This window comes from Castor canadensis, chromosome 11 (assembly GCF_047511655.1).
Source record: "Castor canadensis chromosome 11, mCasCan1.hap1v2, whole genome shotgun sequence".
NCBI classification, from domain to species: Eukaryota; Metazoa; Chordata; class Mammalia; order Rodentia; family Castoridae; genus Castor; species Castor canadensis.
Window position 1 is genome coordinate 87,526,805 of NC_133396.1, and position 23,482 is coordinate 87,550,286.

Genomic DNA, 23,482 nt, shown 5'->3' on the forward strand with positions numbered 1-23,482 from the left:
AAAGTAGTACCCTTCAGTTGCAGGGTACAACCAGCCCCAAGCAACCTTCCCAGAGAGGGAGCTGAGACCTCATTGTTCTCCATGCTGCACTTTGGCTGGGGCTCCTTTTTTGGTAGAATGGGTGGCTCCAGAGAAAGAGTTCAGGGAAGAGAAGGATGGAAAGAGGATGCAGTGGGGCAAATGAAGACCTCATGGCCTACAGAGAAGAGGTCAGGCACAGTGGAATACAGTGAAAGCAAGGAAAAAAGGAGAATGCCAGGAAAAGAGAACACGACATCAGGCTATTTCAGGTAAAAGCCCCAGCACACCTGAAACATCCTCTTAGTGGGCATTTTTGGTACCCTATACAGATCACACATGAATTTTGGGAACCTTTAAACCTGCTTTGTTTCCCAAAGCCTCAATAGCCCATCTATGCTTAGAGCTCATTCCAAGTCATGTGTATTCTTAATTTGTCAGAAAATCAGCTGCACGTAGCTAAATGGTCAATTCTTGTCTTTATTCAGATTGAAGACATTTAAAAGTCCAATATTTTACGACACATACCCTGGATTTAGCGGTTAATAAAACAACATTTGAATTCCACTGATGCCCCCTTTTAACAATAATGAACAAAGATGATGCAATATAACTTAATGGAGAGCAAAATACATTTTATCAAGACAGAACATGAGAGAAAAGGAATGTAAGAAATTATGTTCCCTGAAAAACCACTCTCTAAAGTAATGAAGAAGGCTAATCTGGCCTTTACTAACTAAATGACTGCAAAATAAGATAAATGACAAGCAAAAAAACCTCTTTTTTCTTTTTTCAAATTGGAATTCATCTTTGGGACCAATTGCAAGAACAGATGACAAAAGTTTCTTAATTATGTTAGGCTCTGAAAAACCTTGGGTGCTTCCTCAGACTTACCAATACAGAGTAAATTTCTAAAGATGTCAATCAATGCTCTCTGGTGTCTTAATACCTTTTACTCCTGAAGACAAACACCCCTGCGTTCCACCAAACCAGGAACCATGCCCTTCTATGGCATGATCTTCCTCGTTCTCTATTCTACTTTCTCTAGCTTTTCACTGCCTCGTTCTTTCAAAATCTTCCTCATTCTTTAAAACCCAGCTCAAAGTCCACCTTTTCTTTGACTTCTCTCTAGAAAGTCTTGCACTGGAGATGCCACCTTCTGCATACCTCTGACATGATGGTCGTCATGGTCTGCTCATCATGCATTCTTGCAACAGGAATATCTTTCTCTCAGGTACATAGCGTGTTGCCTGAAACTTTTGTAACCTGCCCCTGACATCTCAGGTGGAACGTAGCCCAGTTCCTTGCATGCACCCAGTGTGTAACGGGATTTAATTAAGCAAGTTTTGCTCCATATACCACTACTCTCAGGTAGAAAATAATTATGTTATTTTATGCACTAGAAAATATAATTCACCTACTTGTAGTCTCTGGGTCAGGGTGGTGCTATTTCATGCTCTAAAAGACGTAATTTACACAATGAAGTAAATAACTCCTTTAGGCCACTAGAGCTGAACTTTAATAAGTTGTCATCTCCAACATGCAAGTCATCTGAAGAAATTAATGAATAGCCAATATGAAAGCAATTATTTGGTTCCTACTAGAAGGAGCAACTTCAGTATGGTTAGATCATATAATTGGAAACAGCATGAATTTGCTTTTGAGTCTGTCATTAGTTTTTTTTGGCACAGATGAATTTGTATGGTATCTGGATGTGGATGACTATAATTTTTAAAGGTGACCACTCCTAGGATTTGTCTTGTTTCTAAAGCAATCAAGTAATCCGTTCATATACTAACAGTTTTGATTATTAGAAGTTCTGAGCCCATATTTATAAATCAGCATGGCCTGAGTTGGCCTCTGAGATCCACTGGTCCATGGACGTCATGCTCTAGGAGCAACACTAATATGACCAGCCCTTCATCTAACAGGTATACAAGGTATACATATATTATTACCATGATACAGTTTTAATGGATTATTTTGTAGTGGTACTGAGGTTTGAACTCAGTGTTTCATGCTTGCTAGGCAGGCACTCTACCACCTGAGCCACATCTGCCAGCCCCCTTTTTCTCTGGTTATTTTTTTGAGATGGGATGTTGCTTTTTGCTCAGAACAGCCTGGAAATCATCCTTCTATTTTAGACTTCCCTGTGCTGTAGCTTGGATGAGAGGTGTGCCACATGGCACTCAGCTATTGGTTCAAATGGGGTCTTGTGAAATTTTGCCCAAGCTGGCCTGAAATTATGATCCTCCTGATCTCAGCCTCCCAAGAAGCTAGAATTACAGGTATGATCCACATGTGCCTGGCTCAGTTTTAATGGAGTCTAAGCCTTTATGAAGACTGAAGATGATACTTCCAAAACCCAGACTTCCTTGTATTTAGTCCTGGGGCTCCAGTTAATTCTGCTTATACTGTACCCTTTGGCCCCTTTCCCCATACACTTCCTACAATTCTTATCTATCTTCAACACCAGCTCTCCATGCGGACTTGGACACCTCTCTGGTCACTTCTCCCACACTGATCTCTGTTCACCTTTAAGATGCCTACTATTAAACTTAAAATGAGTGAGCTTCAGTTTACTACATAAAGATGGAGCACCTTGCCTTGTTCTTCAATTTCATGTGTATTAGTGTAGTCATCTCAACTAGATCTTAAGTCCCATGAAGGAAGAGACCACTTCTTGTATTCTGAACAGATTTCTCAATCTGTTCTAGTGGGTAGCTTGGGCAGGAAACAGAAACAATCAATTTGAACTACAATCTAGCCAGCAATCTTTCTTGCAAAGGAAATTTCTTTGCAGTTTATTGAATGTAAAGATGAGAAAGATGAAAAGTAATGTGGCTCTTCAAGAAGAATAATTGAACAGCAAATGGTGACATGCTGTTCTCCAAGCTGAAGAAACACAGATGAAAAACAGACATTAATGATAGCAAAAGGTCAGGCTCTTGGAAGAATTTTTGACCAAAATGGTGGAGATAAATTAGGAATCCATTATTTATAACCTATCTACTTCCAAAGGATAAGGGCAGCTGATAGAGGAAGGTTGTAGAAACTACTACTGAATTAAGACCCTTGAAATATGATTCAGAACATAGCGTGGCTCTAACTTACTGTGTGTAATTGGCCAAATCATCCCCATACTTTAAGCCTCTCACCTACGAAATGGGAATAATCCCATCAACTGTTGTGAGTATGAAATCAGCCATGGTTTTATATAACTGTCAAATGCTCTACAGGTGTTAGGAATTTTCTGGACTTTATAAAATGTGGAAAAATTCTCACCTAAGTGGGGTTTCTGTTTACAAAAAAAAAATGGAGAAATCTAGATCATTCGTCATAATATTTTGAAACTAAAGTTATCAGGCAGATTTTCTATCAGCCATAGTTGCCCAAAGAGAAATAGGCACCCACAGCAGTAAAATTTGCCCATCCCTGCCAGTTGTATTTAAAAATGGGTACCCAAACCTGGATGACCTCACACTCACTTTCTGTCATAAGGTCTTTATTACTTCTTTGTGTCATTCCCTTAACTGATATTCAAGACCCCATTTTTTAGATAAAGAAGGAATTTTCTCTGAGAGGTCAGGTCAATTAGAGTTTTTCCAGATAGTACAAGACAGAGCCAGAGGGAAAGATCAGCAGATAGCTTCTTGGCCACTGTAATTTCTCTAATCCATAGTGACATGAAGCCACAAATACACTGAACTCATCACATGTGCCAAAAAATGAATGTGGATCCATCAGGTACTAAACTAAAGACCCTTTCCACAAATTCCAACGTGGGGCACATCAAAGTGCACATGGTTCAGCAGCACTGGGCAGCCAGACCTGGTGGGAGGTGACACTTCAGTTCAGCCCAGTGCATCATTTCACACCACCCTGCATCCTTGCTGTCAGCTCTGGACCAGTCATGGAGTCCTGTCTGCTGGGAATTTTCTGCCCTCAGGTTCTTTTCAAAAATCTGACAGGCCCAATAAAGGCCCAATGCTGATGGAGGCAGCCAGCTCTGCCTTCTCCCAAAAGCCCAGCCTGCTGCCTCCACTGACACAATGGGGCCGGCAGTAATCACATTACACCCTCGTCTTTCATAATTACCCTCTTTCTCCAAGTGAGAGAGCATCGTAATGGCAGAGAAGGAACTATTTTTAAACTAATTCTAACTAAAAAAAAAAAAAATACGGAAAAAAGTGTCATTTTCCACAGATATGTTTCTGGTTTATAAATCACTCCTAGGGACTGAATGGAGACTAAGTTTGACAGGAGATACAAAATCCAAACAGAGTGCTGGCCACCCACTTCCAGATCACCTCTTCTTACCTGCCTAAAACCTACACATTTATTTTCTGCCATTTTCCCCCACTGAGGCCCATTTGCTGGTGTTCATTCCCTCTCTGACAAGGAAAAAAGAAAAAGAAAGGGAAAGCACCCAGAGGTTTGGTGTCAACTCCATGTTAATGCACACACGGACCTTCTAGCTACTTCTTTTCCCTTCTGCCCCTTCCCCTTCCTTTCTGTCCTGTCCCACAACCAGCCCTGGCCTCTAAGACCAGTTCTTCTTTCCTTTCCCCTCCATGTCTGTGAAAGGTGATGATTCACAGGATAATTTTCTATAGCCTTGAAAAAGCTTTTCAGTGTGAAGAAATAAAGACAGATGAGAGCATGAAGGGGAGTAGAAAAGAAAGAAAAGCCACTTAGGAAGGACTGTGATGGGGGCACAGGCTTCAGCCAAGCTGGGGTGACCTACCCTCCGCCCACAGGTCTCCCTAGAGAGAACCGAACACCTCATTAACTCAGCACTAAATCAGCCTTAAGGACAATCCTGTTATCCACGTCTTACAAATTGCCTGGAGACACCTCAGGAACTGGCCATGATAATTATATTGATAAGGAGGCTGGAATGGAGGAAATGAATCAATGGAACCACATGGATTTCTTGTGTATCAATCTATTGAATTACTGCAACTCTCTTGCACTCTCATTTGTAGGGTCATTAGCTGTCTTGCTCACAACTGTTAGGGTATCATTGAACCTACATGTCTTATCTGTCTCTCAAGTTTACATTTTCTCATCTTACCTGTAGAACTCTTACATATTTCTCTTGCTAGCCTGGCATTTTTCTTTATTTCTTTCTCCTTTTGCCTCCTATCTCTGATTTTCCCTCCTTTTCTCCTGTCATAGTCTGTTTGAGCAGCTATAATACAATGCTATAGACTGGGAGGCTTATAAGCAACAGAAATTTATTTCTTACCATTTTAGAGGACGGAATCTGATAAGGGCCCACTCTGGTTCTTTGATGATACCTCCTAGCTGTGTCCTCTCTCTATGGCCTTTTTTGAAAGGCATTAACCCTAGTCAAGAGGGCTCTGCCACACAACCTTATGACTTATCAAAGTTCCCACCTCCAAATACAATCACCTTGGGGACTGATAATGTCAGTATATGAATTGGAGTACACATTCAGAACCCCTTTTCCCATCACTAGTGTATGCCTTTAAGGCCCATTTGCTTTCTAGGCTTGGGGTCTTACCAGTTTGTCTGATGACATATCTGGTATATAGTAAGACAGTGAGGGGAGGGAGACAGAGGTTTTGTGACTTCAACATGTACCTGCTAGGTTCCACAAAGACAGCATAGGTCTCAGAGCAGGTAACACTCCTCAAAAGGCGGCAGACCCATTTTATGCAGTATTCCCAGGCACAACACATCAGGCCATGTCTTCCTGGGATCATTTACAAAACTCTTCTCACCACCATCACTGAATGGTTAATGAAAGTGACCTCTCACAGAACAGTCAGTATCTTTTGCTATGCAGAGGAAAAGGAAGCAGAGGTAGAGAATGAAGCCAGACAAGGAAGCTTTCCCCACTTTGAAGTAATTATTAAGAGATATGAGCTTAGCAAACACTAAAGGTATATTTGCTAAGTAGGCATCTAATAAACCTCAGTTTCCCTTCATGCCCTCATCCCAACCTCTTTCTCTGTCTTCTCCCAGAAAAGCACTACAAGAGAGAAACAGAGCATCAGCGGTGTGGTTAACAATAGCTCATGGCTGAGCTGAGTAGAGACACACCAGAAGGAGCTCAGAGAAGCTAAGGAAGCCAGAGGGAATGAAACAAGGCCTTGGTTTCCTATGGAGAAAGTACAGAAACTTCCTCCCAACTGCTCTAGGACCTGATTTAGAATTGCTCCTGATTCTTGGGACAAAGTAGAGACTGGGCACTTATAAATAATAAGCCATCAAACAAGCCTTCTCTCAGGGGGCAGAGACTGAAGCAATTTCTGGGGAAATAGCTTGGATTAGTGGAGAAAACATTAAACTAAAAGTCATTGCTGTCAGGAAGCCTTAAATCTGAACCCAGGAGAGCAGAGTGTTGATATGTAAGAGCTCTGAGTCCTTTCATGAGAACTGTATGTGGCCACTAATTAAAGCTAGCTGAAAAACAGCAGTAAGACACAAACTCTGGTCAACAAGATCTGGGTTCTGTCCTGGCTCTTCTGTTCATTAGTTGTGCAGTCTTGGTCAAATTCCTCAGCCTTTCCTGAAATTTACTTTCTTCATCTTAAATAACAAAATAAAAAGAGGACCACCATGGTAGCAAAATCACCATAGGCCTCAAGTGGTTGTCCACAGCAAGTCTGATTGATTGATGTCCCCTTCTGCTTGATCAATACCCCCTTCTGATTGGTTGTTTCCTGAGCCATACCAGTACCATAAATATCTTGAGTCCAAAATATCATTCCTCTTTATCTTAAGGGGTTGATGTGAAGAATAAATAAAACAATACAAAGAAAATACTTGGTTTGGTCCAAGTGTTATTGGTATTTGTTATGGGCTGAGTTGCGTCCCCTAATCATGTCTGGGAGTGTGGCCTTCTTTGGAAATAGACTTGTTAAATATGATGAACTATATTAAGATGAGGTCTTGCTGGAGTAGATGGAGTCCCCAATCCAGTATGACTGGTGTGCTTATAGGAAGATGGCCAAATGAAGACTGAAGGAGAAGCACAACAGAGATAGAGACAAACATTACAGTGACACATCTTTAAAGCAAGAGATGCCAAGGATTGCCGGCCACCACCAGAAGCTAGGGAAGAAGCATGGAACAGACTCTCCCTCAAAGCCTTCTGTCCTCCAGAACTGAGAGAGTAAAGTGCTGCTATTTTAAGCCACCAATTTGTGCTAATTTGTTATGAAAATTTGTTTAGGAAACTAACACAGTATTGTTGTGGGTAGATTCTTAAAGCTCACTGAGACCATGCATTTATAAAGCATCAGGAAAGAGAAGCCTTTAACATTCATTTTAGCCCTATTTAGTCTCCTCTGATGCTTGAAAACCCTCACCTGCATTCCTACTACATAGTGTTTCAGATTGTGCTTGATCGCTCCCAGTGACCAGGAACTCACTCCCTATCATTACAACCAGTAGTTCTTTCTCACTACTAGAAAAACTGTTCTTTATATAAGGTCACAATCTCTTTCCTTATAGATTTCCCCCTTTTTGTGGTAAAAGGGGGATCCAATCCCTTCAAATATGTACAGCCCTTCAAATGTTTACAGTTTTTGAACAAGTCACGTTCTTACGTATATCAGTTTTTGAAAATGCAATCTCTTCTGGGTAGAATGAACTTTTGCTTGTTACCAAAAGAGTAATTTCTTAAGATGGTTTCCATGCTATCTCCTGATAGACTAGGTTATGCTGTGAGAAAAAGCTACTCCCAGATCTGTGTTTCAAAGCCAAAGAATTATTTCTCTCTCCCGCTGCAAATCCACCATGACTCAGCAAAGGAACTCTGTTTACTGAAGTGATTTAGGGACCCAGAGTGACAGAGCAGCCACCATCTTGCACACAGCCAAGTCACCTTGGGAGGGAAAAGGCTCCAGCAGGTGTTCCCTCAGCAGTTAAATGCACCACCTGGGAAGGGATGCTCATTTCCTCACAGCTCATTGGAGAGAACTAGTGACATGGTCTTTCCTAACCAAAAGGGAATTGGAAAATGTGGTCCTACTGTGTGCCTGGAAGCCAGATCAGAAATACTTGACCAACAGCACTAATGGTTACTCAACTCTCTCTGCATCATTTTCCCTGCTGCCCTGGCAGCTTAGAGACGCTGTGTCAGCCCTCTCTGGGCAGTCCATGAACTTGTCAATCATGTTCATTACCAATTGCATTAGCATTATATTTACTTGCATTTTTATCTCCTCTTTGAGACTGAGAATTTCTCAAGGACTGGGAGTAGGTCATAATAAATATTCGATATATGGATGCATTTGAGAACAGTGACCACGACATCCACAGTGAAAGCCAATGTCCCCTCAGAGGTTTGCAGCACCATACATGATCTGGACCCTCTACTTCTCTAACCTCATCTCCCTCATGGGCTCCCTCACTTAAGACCCCACCATACTGTCACTTGGACTTCTGAGGTCTATTCCTGCCTTAGCGCCCCCACACTTACTGTTCCCTTTAGTAGGGCTATGCATCCCCTGCCATTTGCTCAGCTCATAACCCCACTTCTGTGAGGTCTCTGCTTAGCTGTCATCTGATCAGAAAAACCTTTCCAACCTTGCTCTATAAAATAGAACCACGATGCGCCCACCCTATTAACTACTCTACTTTCTTATCCTTTATTTTTTTCCACAGCAGTTACTCATTCCTCACACAAACACACACAGACATGTATAACACTATTATGTATTAAATATCGTGTAATATACATTTTATATGATATACATATTTTTGGTAATTATTTATTCTGTCCACTTCACCACCCTCTCACACACACAAGTGAATGTAATTTCTATGAACAAAGAGCAGAGATATAGTAGATACTCAATAAATATCTGTCAAATGAATGAGTGATAAAGGAAAAAATGTACCTCCTGAGTCTTCACAACTCTGAACCGAATGCTAAATTAAATCCTTTCATATAACAAGATTTGAGTCCTTTCAATATTCTAGGCACCCAGAAGTGAGCAGAACAAAGCTTTGTTTATCTTTCATATATTTCAGTTAATAAAACCTAAATTGAAATAAGTACTTGAGGGTCACAAAAATCACATTGTTAACTGACTCATAGTAAATTTAGTTATTGACTAAAATCTTAAGTGTTTTTCACATATAAAACTATACCTTTCCCTGTCTTCAAATTTTCAAAGCTGTTGTTTGGGACATAAATGTAGGGCCCAAAATTTTTTTCTCTCTTGATTTCCCTGTCACTTGTCTTTCTTTACTTTATAACATCATTTATTCTCTCACTCATTTGTTGAGTGTCCACTATGTGCAAAAATCGACATTAAATGCTATAGCGTATTATGTGATAATTTTATAATTTCCATCAGTATAGAAGTTATTCAGCAATGTCAACATGGATTCAGAAAAACACACTTTAGTTCAGTAAGAGAGAAAGAAAAGCCCTTTTTATTCATAAAGGACTGACAGCAAAGCCATTCCTGGGGTGCTTTCAATTACAGAAGGGCAGAAGTGATACTCGAAGGCTGCAATGTTTAGAGCACCTCAAAATGAAAAGGCAAGTAAAGCCTTGTATGAGAAGGGTTTGTGAAGAGCCTGCAGCTATAAGGTCAGTTTGGTTCAGATATGTGTCTCCACGTATCCCCAAGGTAGGTTTACCTTATCTAGATGTGACCAGTGGATTACCATCTTCCACAGCACTCCAAGGACCTCACTCATTTTTTTTCAAAGCCATGCTAAGGATTGGACTTTTCTGATGTTCACAAGCGGATAAGACATTTCACACATTCAGATAAATTCAGGGTAGTCTTTGAATAGGAGAAGAACCAGAATAACTATCCTGCTTATCTGAAAACCATATTTATTTTAGTTTATACCAGGTACTGAGTATTATTCTAATAACAACTGAATTATCACTCCAACCTCATAAGGTAGGTACCATTATTATCTTCACCTTATAGAAAGGCAACAGGAGCACAGAGAGGTTAAGTGATCTTCCCAGAGCTAGAAAGTAAAGGGACAAAGTTCTGAGCAGAGACATTCTATCTCTGGAGCCCACACTCTCAGTAACTCTGGTCTGTTCTGCTTCCTTGCCATACTGGAAACAGGGACATATAACCTAACAGCTGAGTAATAAAACATGATTTCATGCTAGTCACCAATACAAGTTATTCCTAATTCAATCAACCCTCAGACATTGTCCAGAGCTGAAACTGAAGAGAACGGTGAATAACTTGAGGAGTTAATGAGAATGGATTAAATGAATTGGAGAATGATTCAACCTTTTTGTCCCCTGAGCACTTACACAGTAATTCATGTATTTATTTATCCTTTCATGCATCTGCCCATCCATTCATTCAACAACCATATACTGAGCACTGTCACTGTCCTAGACAGTCACTGCAGTTATATTGCAGATAAGACATGGTCTGACCCAAATCCACTTAGTAGTCCTTATAAGAAGCAGGCACAGAGAACCTGTGGTTAAGTGCTATAAAAAGAAGTCTCATGGAAGAGTCGGAGGTTATTTCAGCCTGCATTTGGAGAAATAGATGAAAGGACAGGAGGTAGAAGACAAAAGAAAAATGCTTCATGGAAGAAGGAACATTGAATCAGGCCCAAGCAAATCTAATCTCAATATTCCTAGGAACAGTCTAGAATATGCACACTTTCCATCAGAGACAAGAGAACACTGAACACCATTTCCAAGAAAGATATTGGAGCACAGTAAAGAACACAGTTTTGAGGGTCATTCAAGCCTACCTTCAAATACTAACCTTTCTAGGCAGAAATTGCTGCATTGTAAGATCAAGTATTATAAGGTGCCATCATCGGGCTGTCCTGAGGGTCATGATCACATGCATCCTGTGCACCTGCAGTGAGTATTAGCCACCACTTTTACCTTCTCAGACTCACAGCTACTCTCACTTGGTCCCTTAGTCCTTAATCTTCTTAGTAACTCTAACTTTATCTTGAGAACCAAAGTGTGTAAGTTTTTTTCTCTTTTATATAGGGAATATAATTTTTATAAATCTAATTTTCACTACTGTGAATTTATTATATTCCATGGTTCTTGGTGACTAGGTAGCCAACAGAGGAGCTAAATCATTATTTTAGCAATTGAAACAGGACCTCAGAAGAAAGGCACCCTATGGTCACAGAGCACTGGAACTGTACTAATGAGAAGATTAGAACAAAGTTCAGCTCATACCGTCCCAGCTAATCACAAATGTACCCAAGGATAATTAACAATCACAATTACCTGGAACTATATTTTTTGGCTGGTTGGTTATTCTAAAGTCAACCTGCACTGAATTGATGAGCTTAAAGGAGTTAATGAATAAGTAATTTGAAGTGACTGGTGGGGCCCCTTCATAATAAATATCTGGGGAAATGGAAGAGAACACAGAAGACTCCATTGTCTCCTTTACCCTGATTCTTACCCAGAAGTGAAAGGAAGCTCTGAGCTCTCCTTAGAGGAATAGCCTGTACACAAAACCTCACTCAGCCCTACTTCCAGGAACTCCTGGCCTACCATATTGGACTCATGTATTCTAGGCCAAAATGGCCTTATGCAGAAGCAGTGTCTATTTTCAGGAATCCAATCTCTGACCTCGGTAGCCACTGTCCCTCCTCAATGCCCCCCATGGAGAATCTTTGTTTACCTATGCTTTAACTTTGTAGGGTTGTAGAAAGCTACAGTGTCAAGGCACAGGTCTCAGAGGTTGTCTTGGTCCTTCGTTTCTCTTGCAGATTCCCACAACTCCATGTTGTGTTCTGCAGGCTGCTGTTGAACCGAGTTCTGGCTGAGAGAATGGGAGCAGACGGGGAAACAGTGGTCCTAAAGAACATGCTCATTGGTGTCAACCTGATCCTGCTGGGCTCCATGCTCAAACCCTCAGAGTGTCAGTTGGAGGTGACCACAGAAAGGGTCCAGAGACAGGCAGTGGAGGAGGAAGGAGGAGTTTCCAACTACAACACATCCAGCAAAGAGCAGCCCGTGGTCTTCAACCATGTGTACAACATTAATGTGCCCCCGGACAGCCTCTGCTCCTCAGGGCTGGAAGCCTCTGCTGAGCAGGAGGTGAGTGCTGAAGATGACACTCTGACAGAGTATACAGGCCAGACTTCAGACCACAAGAGCCAGGTCACCTTCACCCACAGGATCAATCTCCCCAAAAAGGCCTGCCCGTGTGCAGGCTCCACGCAGGTGCTGCAGGAGCTGCTGAGCCGGATCGAAATGCTGGAGAAGGAAGTGTCCCTGCTGCGAGACCAATGCAACACCAACTGCTGCCAGGAGAGTGCTGCCACAGGTAGAGTCCAGGGAGCTCACAGCCTGGTCCCAGGTGGGGAAGGAAAGGGCTGAGCAGAGAGAGACAAGGAACCAGACAGAGCAAAACGCAGCATCTCTTCATACACCAAAGAAAAAATATGCCCAAGTCTGTAGCTCGCTCTCTCTCAGTGAATGTGTGTAAGATCTAAATGCAGTCTTTCCCTGGGGATTCAGCTCAGGGATTCTCTACACTGCATAGCCAGTTTGAAATACATTAACCTGATTTGGGAGGGATGAGGCAGGTAATGGTACATCCGTTCAACACAGCAACTAGATGGCAAGCAGAGAATTTGATGTCTGTCTTCATTCATCTTTGGGTTTCACAAGCTGTTGAATTGATATCCATTCATGTCAACATGAAGGACTAGACAATGCAGGTGCTCCGTTCACTCAATCATAGCCTTTCTCCCATCTGAGTAAATGGTAGTCATTACGGTCTCAGTGGACCTATCCCCATCTTCCCCAACAGAAGTTTTGTCCCTTGCCCTCTCCACAAACACACATACATGTGCTCTCGCACATGTATTCACATTGCTTATCCCACCCCTCAAAGGCTGATTGTTCAGGAGATATTCTTCTAGCCTTCTGACCCCCTGACTAGTAACACTTATGAGTTATTATCTGTATCTTTCTGCAAGGCATGTTTAAGTCTACAGAACCAGACTTCCTAAATTCAGATCTGCTATGCTACTTCCTACCTTGTGACATAACCAACTTGCATAGACTGTGCCTTCCTTTCCTCATATACAAATGGTGACAGATTAGAACACTGAGTTATTAACTATTACCTAATTAGATAAGAACCTGGTTTCTAGAAAATATCATATAAACAGTAGATATAATCAGCTGAACCTCAGTCAGCTTCATGCTCAGCTTTCCCCATCCAAAAGATTCCTTAAGACCCAAGCAATTGGGTTCTTTGAGAAGAAGTAGCAACCATTGTATTGTGTTGGTAGCAAGTGTTCACTCCTGTGGCATCTACTGTCTCAAGGCTGCCTTGGAGATGAAAGCAGGGTGAAGTTTTAATGGATGCTGCACGGCCCACAGCTTCAGAGGGGACATCAGACTTGTTCTCTCTGAGCAAGATGAGAACAGTCTTTGAGTAGTGAAGCATTTCATGGGTTTTTCTCAGATTGTCGACAACTATCTGAAGACGAGGAGAAGAAATCCAAATGTTCAGTCTTTTGTTCTTTAGTGAGCACTAACAGGTCAGTTCTCCTTTTCAGTGTAGCTGGAGACCAAGGGAAAGTCATAGGTTTCCACAGGCAAGGTCTCATTGCTGCTCAGGTGACTTCTGCAAGAGGTCTTGCAGAAGGGATCCACTAGGATCTCTGGCAGATTGGAAGAAAATCTACAAAGAAGAATTCTGTTGAGCAATGTCAGAACAGTATCTTTTCAGGCCATGGGTGCTGCAAGAGGCAGCAGAACTTTCTAGACTGCACTTAATTAGACTTTACATCATCAGGACCAAGAGCAAAGAAGGATGTTGAGCAGGTAGGCATTCAGTGTGTGCTTGTTTAGTAAGTATGTTTAGACAGATAAATTAACCATCATAGCTATACTGCAGTAAGGGCTGGGTCACAGATATACATAGAATCATGAAGGAATCCCAGCAAACAATAACTGAGAATGAACTTCATGGAAGGCTTTGAAGTTACCTTGTTGCTGAGGTTTGATGAATGAGCATTCAGGAAGGGAGGGAAAATGGGTTTGTTATACACATGACCTTCCTCTGTGCTCAGCCTATATCTCCTCCAGTTCCTTGCAGACCTGGATGTTGCTATTAGAGGGCTGCCCTCAGTCTGCGGAACCCCATGGCCTGACAGAGAGAAAGAGGTCCTAGAATTTCATGTCCTCTGCCCACAGGGAGGTGTAACCTTCACTGTTTCCAGAGTACCCTGCAGGATTGAACCCAAGTCATTCTCCCTAGGACATCCCTTAATAAGCAACCTGGCTCAGGCAACTTCATTCCAGATCTTTCCCTGTTCCCTACCAGTTTTTCCTAGGAACACATTCCAATAAGTCACATTTACATGAATCTTCATCTTAGGACCACTTCTAAGGAAACCAACCTATGGTACCCTAAAGGTGACATCCTGAAGGACAAGGGACCAGATCTTGCCCATCTTTGTCCCCAGCATTGTGCTAGGCACACTGAGTGAAGATATTTATTAAGTTGAATATGTGCCAAACTATGATCAGAGGATAAGAAGGGGTCTCTGCCCACCCCTCCCCAATACCATTTATAGGAGAAGCAACTGCTGCCCTTTGACCTTCTCCTTGACCATTCCAGGACAACTGGACTATATCCCTCACTGCAGCGGCCACGGCAACTTTAGCCTCGAGTCCTGTGGCTGCATCTGCAATGAAGGCTGGTTTGGCAAGAACTGCTCAGAACCCTACTGCCCACTAGGCTGCTCCAGTCGGGGTGTGTGTGTTGATGGCCAGTGCATCTGTGACAGTGACTACAGCGGGGACGACTGCTCCGAACTCCGGTGCCCAACAGACTGCAGTTCCAGGGGGCTCTGCGTGGATGGGGAGTGTGTCTGTGAAGAGCCCTACACAGGCGAGGACTGCAGGGAGCTGAGGTGTCCGGGGGACTGCTCAGGGAAGGGGAGATGTGCCAATGGTACCTGCCTGTGCCAGAAGGGATATGCTGGTGAGGACTGCGGCCAACGGCAGTGTCTGAATGCCTGCAGTGGACGAGGATACTGCCAGGAAGGGCTCTGCATCTGTGAGGAGGGCTACCAGGGTCCAGACTGCTCAGCAGGTAGGAAGGGGAGCACTCTGGGGTGTCTGGCAAGTGTAGTCCAGCAAGCTAACTGGACATCTCCAGTTAGTCGAGGAAGAAGGATGAGAGGGAAGGTTAGTTTTAGGCAAAGTATCTCCCAGTTGAGTTGTATTCATTTGCTTTCCAAGACAGCTGGTTTCTTGAGTCAGTAACAATTGGTGAGGCAGATTAAAAGGGGAATCAGAAAAGGTCAGCTGAGAGCTATATCTTTACCGCAGAGACTAGAACAAAGGCAATGGTAATAATAGCAACAACACCTCACTGTCCTTGAGGTGGGGCAAGATTGTGATTCGTCTATTTTCTGTTGCCAGTAATACAATACCTCAGACTGGGTAAATTATAAAGAAAAGAGGTTTATTTTGGCCCACAGTTATGGAGGTTCAGGTCAAGGGACAACATCTAGTACTAGCTTTCTTGCTGGTGGAGTCCCAAGGTAAGGCAGGACATCACATGGCAAGAGGTAGGAAGCACTCATATGTCTCTTTCTTCTTAGAAAGCCACCAGGATTCAATCATGGGGGTTCCATCCTCATGATCTTACCTAATTCTGATCATGTCCCTAAGACCCTGCCTCTCAACTGTGATCCAATTAACTTTTCACTCTCTCAGCCTCTCACAATGGGGATTAAATTTCTTGGGGGACAAACTCAAACCATATCCAAACCACAGCAGGCAGAGAGTGAGGTCATGGGACAACCTTAGGCAAGGCCATTCTGTAATTCACAGGGATTCCAAGAGTTCCACCTGCTCAAAAACACCTCCCTCACCTGTTGTACCAGGATACCTCCTTTCACAGTGCTACTCAAGGGTTGATGGTTAGTCTCTGAGGCTCTCTGGTTATTTTGGAGTTTACAGATTGCAAGGTGTTATTAATGTATGAAATTATTTAGTGTTCATGTGAAGAAAAGTATTTGTAAACAAGAAATTAAGTGTAAACATGAATAAAATACTGAAACCATTGACCAAAAACTACTGTACTGGCAGTATAGAGTATTAAAAGGGTATGACTCATTTTGTTACAGATTACTGTAAAACAAACAGGAACCAACCCCATAATTAGTCTACACTGTGGAAATTGATAGAACAGTGGTATCCTACAATGGCACTCTAAGGAGATTTAAGTCCAACAATGAAAGAGGTGACAATATCTCACTAGGATTGATTTTGGTTTTTTTGCCCCAATCAAATTATTTTCATTATTTCACTATGGCTCATCCTCCTCTAGCTAAGTCGGTGGCTAGTGCTGATACATGCACTTTAAATAGTGCAGATTAACTAGTTGATCTTTTCCATTTAAAGTTCAGAATGCCCCAGGGAAATTTTAAAAATAAGAAATAACATCAAGCAAACATTTTAAAACTTTCTAATTGACCAATTCTAGGAATTTTCTTAAGGAGAAATCCTGGGAAGCCAGCTTCACAAGGCTTCTGTTCTTCAGTATCCTGCACATTTGACTTCAAATGAAATTGTTTTAAAAGATCAATTCCAATAATGAAATGAAAAAAACCAAAACAATAATCTACTGCTTACGAAAAATATTTTTATGGTTTTTTTCTATATTAAGTTTTTTCTATATTCAATTATTTCATCTAGTCTCTCAGTTTTATTTCCCAAATTAGAAGACCTTCCTAATAATATAGTCATTATACCAATTGTTCCAAAGCAAAATTCAAGCAAAAGTTAAGCCTTGTTGTTTCTGAATCTAAAGCCACCAGGCAGTTGCTCAGGACAGCAAACCTAAAGTACAATCCAGTTCCCATCCAGAGTATGAGGCTCCAGGAGGCCCATCCAGACACTAAGGTCAGTTTGGCCTGTGTCTATGTTAATGCTATTCCATAGCACACATTCTTCTTAATAGACTCAGTGTTTATGGGCCTCCATACCTGTCATGTTTTTTACCTCCTTTTCTACCAGGGTGTGTCTACTGGCAAACAACATCTTGATCTGATCCAGGGTCCAAATTGAACTGGAGATAAATCCTCCTGGTCACATCAGGAAAGACTCAGCAGCTGTTAGTGTAGCTATGACTGGGTAACGTCCAAACTGCACACATGTTACTTCCAACATATTACCTCTGTGCTGCTTGAGGAAGACTTCTGGAAGCCCAGATGAATTACTTCACTGGTTCCTAAAGAATGTGAGGAAGGACAGTTGTATAATCTCCATCTGTTTCTATAGCAACCCTGAAGCCACCTCTCATTGCAGGAAGTACTATTCTTAATGCCTGCCTTTAAAACCAAATGTCACAGGTCTCTTCCAGAGAGGTATCTGCGTCATTATCTAAAGTGCTACTTTGCTTGCTGTTTGTTAAAAGGCTGTAGGAGAGGGGGTTATTTACCTACTGTTTGACATTTCTGGCCAGGTGCACACAAGGCAACAATACTGCTCCCTTTACCCCCAGAAGTGCAGAGAGGGGATAAAGGGTCACGAAGGTGAAAACATCGCTACAAAGTAGACTTTCTTCATTTTCTCTTTGTCATGGAAATGGGAAATAGCTTCCCACTGCGTGGATTTCATTCTGAGGTTCCCTACATCCCCAGTGCTTGAATGCAACTCACTAGTGACAGCAAAGCTGCTACATTTGACAACTAGCCTTGATCTTTGCTCTTGGTGTGCCATGGAACACAATCCAAGCTTTCTACCTCCATTCTCTTCCCATGTAAAGATAATAGGAAAAAAATTAAATTCATGAATATATAGCACTTACAACAAGTCTTAGAAAGAAGCTACTCTTATTTTACTATCTGTTTTACAGATTTTAAAAGCAGCAGCCCAGAGAGACAGATTTTCCCAGAGCCAAATAGCTCACTAAGGGCAAAGGAAGAATAAGAACTCTGGTCACCCACCAACTTCTAGCACTTTTTAATCCTCTTTGAGATGCTAAATTGAACAGAATTGAGAAATAAAAATTTGAAAGCCTCACGCGCAAAGAAGTAGCCTTTTGATGCAAAAGCTGAGCCCTGTCAAATGATTTAAAATGAGTTGTTAGACATGGAGTGGAGAACCAATGGAGCTATTTGTCCACATCTGTCCCCAGTAGTGGCAGTAAAGAAGCCAACCAGTGAGCTGGCAAAAACTCCCTATGAGTAAGCAGGACAAAAGAACCACCAGAATAGGGTCTTAAAACAATCCAGAAAGCTGTTTCCTGGACTTCAGAAAGATCTGAGGAGACTCATCAAGGTCATGGTCTGCTTCCATCAGCACTGCAGCCAGCCCAACCTCTGGCACCGAAACCACTTGATCTTTGAGCAAGGCACAGCATGGAACTAATTCCCACTGTTCTGACCATGTAACTGCAAGATCTAGAAAGTAAACAGCATAATCTCTTTGCAGACAAGCAACCCCAATTCCTAAAGCCACAGTTTCTTCCTTTCTTGCAGCTTGCTCTTCCCTAAGTTTCAAAACTGGAACTCCAAAGAAAAGCCACCCACCATAAGCACATTGAACCAAGGCATGCATCTCTTGTACAGTTTATAGTTCAATGTCATTTTGGTTGGTAATGATTACTGACACCCAGTGTGCACAGCCACTGCAAACTTATGAGGCAAGTGGTGATGGTGTCCTCCATTGTGCCACTGATCCCAAGAGTACTTGCACTATGAATGACACAGGTGCTGCTTTCTCTGTCAGATACGAAAGTAGCATTTACCACCAACTCAGGCCTTAAGCTAAGTTGCCAAGATAAAAACTTCTTCTGCCCTCTTTTTTGTTTTTAAGATTCTAAAATATTTTGCTTAGATTACCCTCCATTGTCTTTATTTTCTGGAAGAAGAAACCAAAAAGGAATACACTGACTTGTATCACATGCCTCAATAGTTAGCGGTGACTGAAGATTTGGAATCTTTTGTCACTATGATAGGAGAAATCCTGTAAAATAAACTTAAAGACGGTGTGTTGAATCACAAGAGAGAAGCACTAGAAAACTTTTTGAAAAGAGTTATCTTGCCTCTAGGATAAGCACCAATCTAGAGAGCACATCCTATAAGATGGTTTAAATTATTCTTGATGTAATTTTCTTTTAAGAGCCATGTACAAATGAAAGGAGTCATCAGATGCAATCTATAGTCTGCTCTATAGATTGTAGGAAAAAGTACTCTAAAGGTTGAAGATATGAACTTGAGAATCAGTTCTTGTATGACCCACTTCCTTGACTTTTGATACATTCCTCCATCTGGCCTGAGATTCCTCTTTGTAAAGCTGAAATAACTGTATCCACTTGAAACTCTCTCCTAGGTCTGATGCTAAAGGATTTTTTAAAACTCTAGCTGGGTCGTGTGTCTGGCATGTTTTATAAACATGAAATTCTATATGAATATAAACTAGAAATGCCTGTTGGTTGGAGATTCTAGAGCCATTCTTCCTGGGTTTAATTCCTAGCTTCTGTGTTTGCTCACTGTGTGACCTGGTATCCTCAGCTATAAAGCAGGTTGAGATGAGATAGGCCATGCTAAAGTGGCTAGCATTGTACCCACTACATACCAAATGCTCAGTATAATGATGCCAATTACTGAAAGGTTTTACATACCAACTCTTCTTCCCCTTAGTCCAGGAGTCATTCCATACACAATATACAGGCTACATTATTAATGCAGTTCACAGTTTTAATAATGTCAGAATTATAAATGATACAATCTTCAAAAATATCATTTGAGAGTTTAATTATTTAAATTTCATTTATGCTTCTTTAGTTTTGTAAACTTTAATGTTTGTTTCAGTTAATATTCCCCATCTTCAATCAGAGGAAGCTCTGCTTTTTAGACTGCTTTATACAATGAATGGTTTGGGGCAAAAGCAATCAAAGCAAATATCTGGCATCACAAATATATACACTGCTGATTTCTCTCCTGTGAATCTGGGATAAGTTAAAGGACTTCTCACTTCTGCCTTTGCTGAGGATTTGAAATTTCGCATGTGAGCACCACAAGGAGGTAGAGACTCTCCACTCTTGTGGGCTTGTAAAACACAGGTGGCCTAGGGCTACTCGTTTATAAAGGTGAAAGGGTGAGATTACCCAGAGGAGAAATTCAAAACCAATGACAACTCTTAAGCCAACTAAAGCCTCCACTACATATAAGCATGTAGGTTAATTATGACCATTTAAATATTGGCCTGATCTTTGATTTAATCAGGTCCAATTACAGACACACTGGAGTTAGCCTCCTAATTAGTCTTAAAGGTTCAATTATTTGATGCCCATACTATTGGTGAATCTTCACTTCCCAAGGGAACTATAATGAAAGACTATTTCAATGTGGTTTAACCTTTGGTAACTCTGAGTAACATTTGAAAAGTCAAACAAGACAGAAAAGCAAAGCTCTCAAAAATGCTTCTTGATCATCATCTCCAAGGTCAAGGCTAATAAAAATTAGTTTAACACAAGTTACATTTCCTTAAAACTTAAATGGTCTCTTTTAGAAGGGAAAATGCTACAATAAAGGACTTCTAAATGTTTTCATCAGAACATGGTTATACAAGACTTAGTGTTTTGGCTTCTTTATAATATGCAAAATAACCAGGACTGAGTCTTTATTTCCATTTGCCGAATAAGATATTGGCTTTCAGAGCAATCTTATGACAGTAATTTACTCAACTACCAAAACTTTAGGTTTGTCCTATGCTGTGACAGAACTAACACCTGGCTGTCTGAAGGAAATAAAATTAAAGCCTGCTGTATAGCACTTGCCAATTTCCAAGGTGTAAATATTTTCTCTATGGCTGATTTCAGAGTACCAACCTGACATCACTTAACATAGAGCTGGAACAGATGTGCAATAGAACACAATTTTATAATATTTCTACAAGATAGATACAACACACAAAAATTACCTTAAGGGCCTAGATAATAGTAAAAGATAGTGAAGCGATGAGTTTTGGTATTTTTTACTTTTATTTTAATGTAATTTGCTTAATCATAAGTGTATAAAATTTCATCTTTAATAATTACCACACATAACAACAGCCTTGCAAAATTCCTGAAAATTTGAAAATCAGCTTTTGCAAACTAGTAAGGAGCCAACTCTAGCACAGCACTAACTCATGGCCTGATAGAGTGGGGTCCAAAGCACAGCAAAGTCAAGAACCCATTACAAATCACTCAAGCCACAGAGTCGAGCAGAACTATAGGCATGACATAGGGGGTAAGATGTGAAGAAGAAAGTTGAGTCCAGGATGGGGAAGGCAATCCTCTGAGCTCACGCTGTCTGTGTATTGCCTCCCGGTAGTTGCCCCTCCAGAGGACTTGCGAGTGGCTGGTATCAGCGACAGGTCCATTGAGCTGGAATGGGACGGGCCGATGGCAGTGACGGAATATGTGATCTCTTACCAGCCGACGGCCCTGGGGGGCCTCCAGCTCCAGCAGCGGGTGCCTGGAGATTGGAGTGGTGTCACCATCACGGAGCTGGAGCCAGGTCTCACCTACAACATCAGCGTCTACGCTGTCATTAGCAACATCCTCAGCCTTCCCATCACTGCCAAGGTGGCCACCCGTACGTACCATTCCCCCGTCCTGCTTCATTTTTCTTTTCTCCTACATGAGATCATGGGCATTCATGATAGTAGTGTCTTTTCTTAATTCTTCAGGGATGCCTGCAATAGTTTGCTCTCAAAGGCAAGCGCTTCATGTGTGACCCACTTAGAAAAGGGTACATCATTAAAGAAGATACTTCTGATTAAGAGAGTTTCCAAATTCAGGCAGCTTCCATGAATTATAGAACTAAAAGAACAAAAAGTAATTATTGTTACTGACTTGTTATAAGCTCAACTCTTATTAGAAGTCAAGTAAAGTATGAGACTTACACAGACTTTGAATCTAGTGAGGAATTCAAAACCAAAAGATATGAAATAGGATGGTATGTTACAGATAGTAAGTGTATAGCAGAGTGAGAAAAAAATTTTTATTTAAAACCACAGCTGACAGCATCTAGTTCTCATAAAGAGGTGGCATAATTTTTTATGGCATTTTGTTTAGCAAAATGTCTTGATGGTCCATTTTAGTTATAAAAGTTGAGGTTCTTAGAACACAATTGAAAAAGAGTCAATGGGGGGATGAGAGAGAGAGAGAGAGAGAGAGAGTCACCAAACAGGAACACAGAGCAATCTAAATTGTTCACCATAAGAAATGGATAGTTTAGGGCTGGTGACATGGTTCAAGTGATAGAGTACTTGCCTAGCAAGCATAAGACCCTGAGTTCAAACACCAATACAATAAAGAATTTGTATAGTCATGTGTCTATGTTTTGTATTTTTTATTTAAGCATAGAAAATATGAAATATTGCTTACCAATTATTAGCATTGTTTATGTTAAGGAGATAGGAGAATACTATTTTTTTTTCTTCATATACCCATGAATGCCTCAGTTGTCACAAAGAGCCTATATTACTTTGGAATTTCAAAAGCCAACCTGAGGAACTTAGATGAGAGAAATTTCCAGTAGTTTGAGGGGCATGCTGTACCCATGTCAACCCAAGTCTATTGCAAAGCCAGCATGCACACAAATGCCTGTGGGCCTTATGTGAGAAGTCTTTTGCAGATATCAAATGTCTGATTAAGTTCTGGAAAGAGAACTTCGAGAGGAGGTGAAGTCTGAATGATACAGAGATTTTAGGAGTAACAGGAGACTGGAACAAGAAGTATGACCATGAAAACATGATTCCTTAGAATTCAGAAAGCCCCAGACTCATAAATGGAATTTATCACCAAATAAAGAATAAAAGATTCGAGCCCAATTTATGTAGGTCTCAAATAACAAAATTGTATTTGGATAACAAATGCCATGAAAGTCCAGAAACAGAAAAGATGAAATATGAAGAGTTGGTCTTGAGGCAGAGGACTTGAAGTGAACTTTGAAGGATGTAAGCATAGGGACTAGCAGGGGTCACAGGACTTAGAAGTCATCTTGTCCTCTTGCTTTTCATATAACAAAAGTCCTGTGATAATATTGGAACCCCTCCCACCATGAATACTGACTGTGTTAATATGCCTATAATTATCTGTTTATATTTGACTTTTTTTTTTTTTTGCTGTTGTTGTTAATTCCTCTGGTGCCTGAGAATTAGTTTTAAATATCTGCAGTGACAGGGTGGAGGCAGGTCACCATCTGCTGCCTTTCCCACCTTGCTTGGGGATGAGTCACCACCTTCTAAGTACCTGGCCCACTCTGGAGAGCGTCTCCTCTCTAATCCACATGCCCAGGCAGTGATGAGGTTTCCGTCTCTTATAGTGTTTATTATGCCAATCCAGGGCATCCCTATAGGCAAGCTCCCAGGTGACAAGGACAAACTCATGTAAACTCAACTGGCATGCCTTCACATGGCTTCAGAATCAGCCCCAACCAAGGAGCATGAAGAAGCTTCTCAACAGGAAAGATAATG

The 23,482-nt window shown here is 41.3% G+C and overlaps 1 protein-coding gene across 3 annotated transcripts in view; it reads left to right on the forward strand.

Moving 5' to 3' along the window:
* The window catches only part of Tnr (tenascin R), a 400,720-nt gene that overhangs the window by 302,222 nt on the left and 75,016 nt on the right, over window positions 1-23,482 (forward strand). Inside the window, exons 3-5 of one of the 3 annotated variants that reach the window (XM_074047403.1) lie at window positions 11,743-12,302; window positions 14,616-15,092; window positions 21,334-21,597. In XM_074047403.1, the coding sequence (XP_073903504.1) occupies window positions 11,804-12,302; window positions 14,616-15,092; window positions 21,334-21,597 (1,240 nt within the window). In that variant the 5' untranslated portion in view covers window positions 11,743-11,803. Of the gene's footprint in view, window positions 1-11,742; window positions 12,303-14,615; window positions 15,093-21,333; window positions 21,598-23,482 lie in introns of those variants that run through there. The other 2 variants (XM_074047405.1, XM_074047404.1) reach the window with 2 other exon arrangements.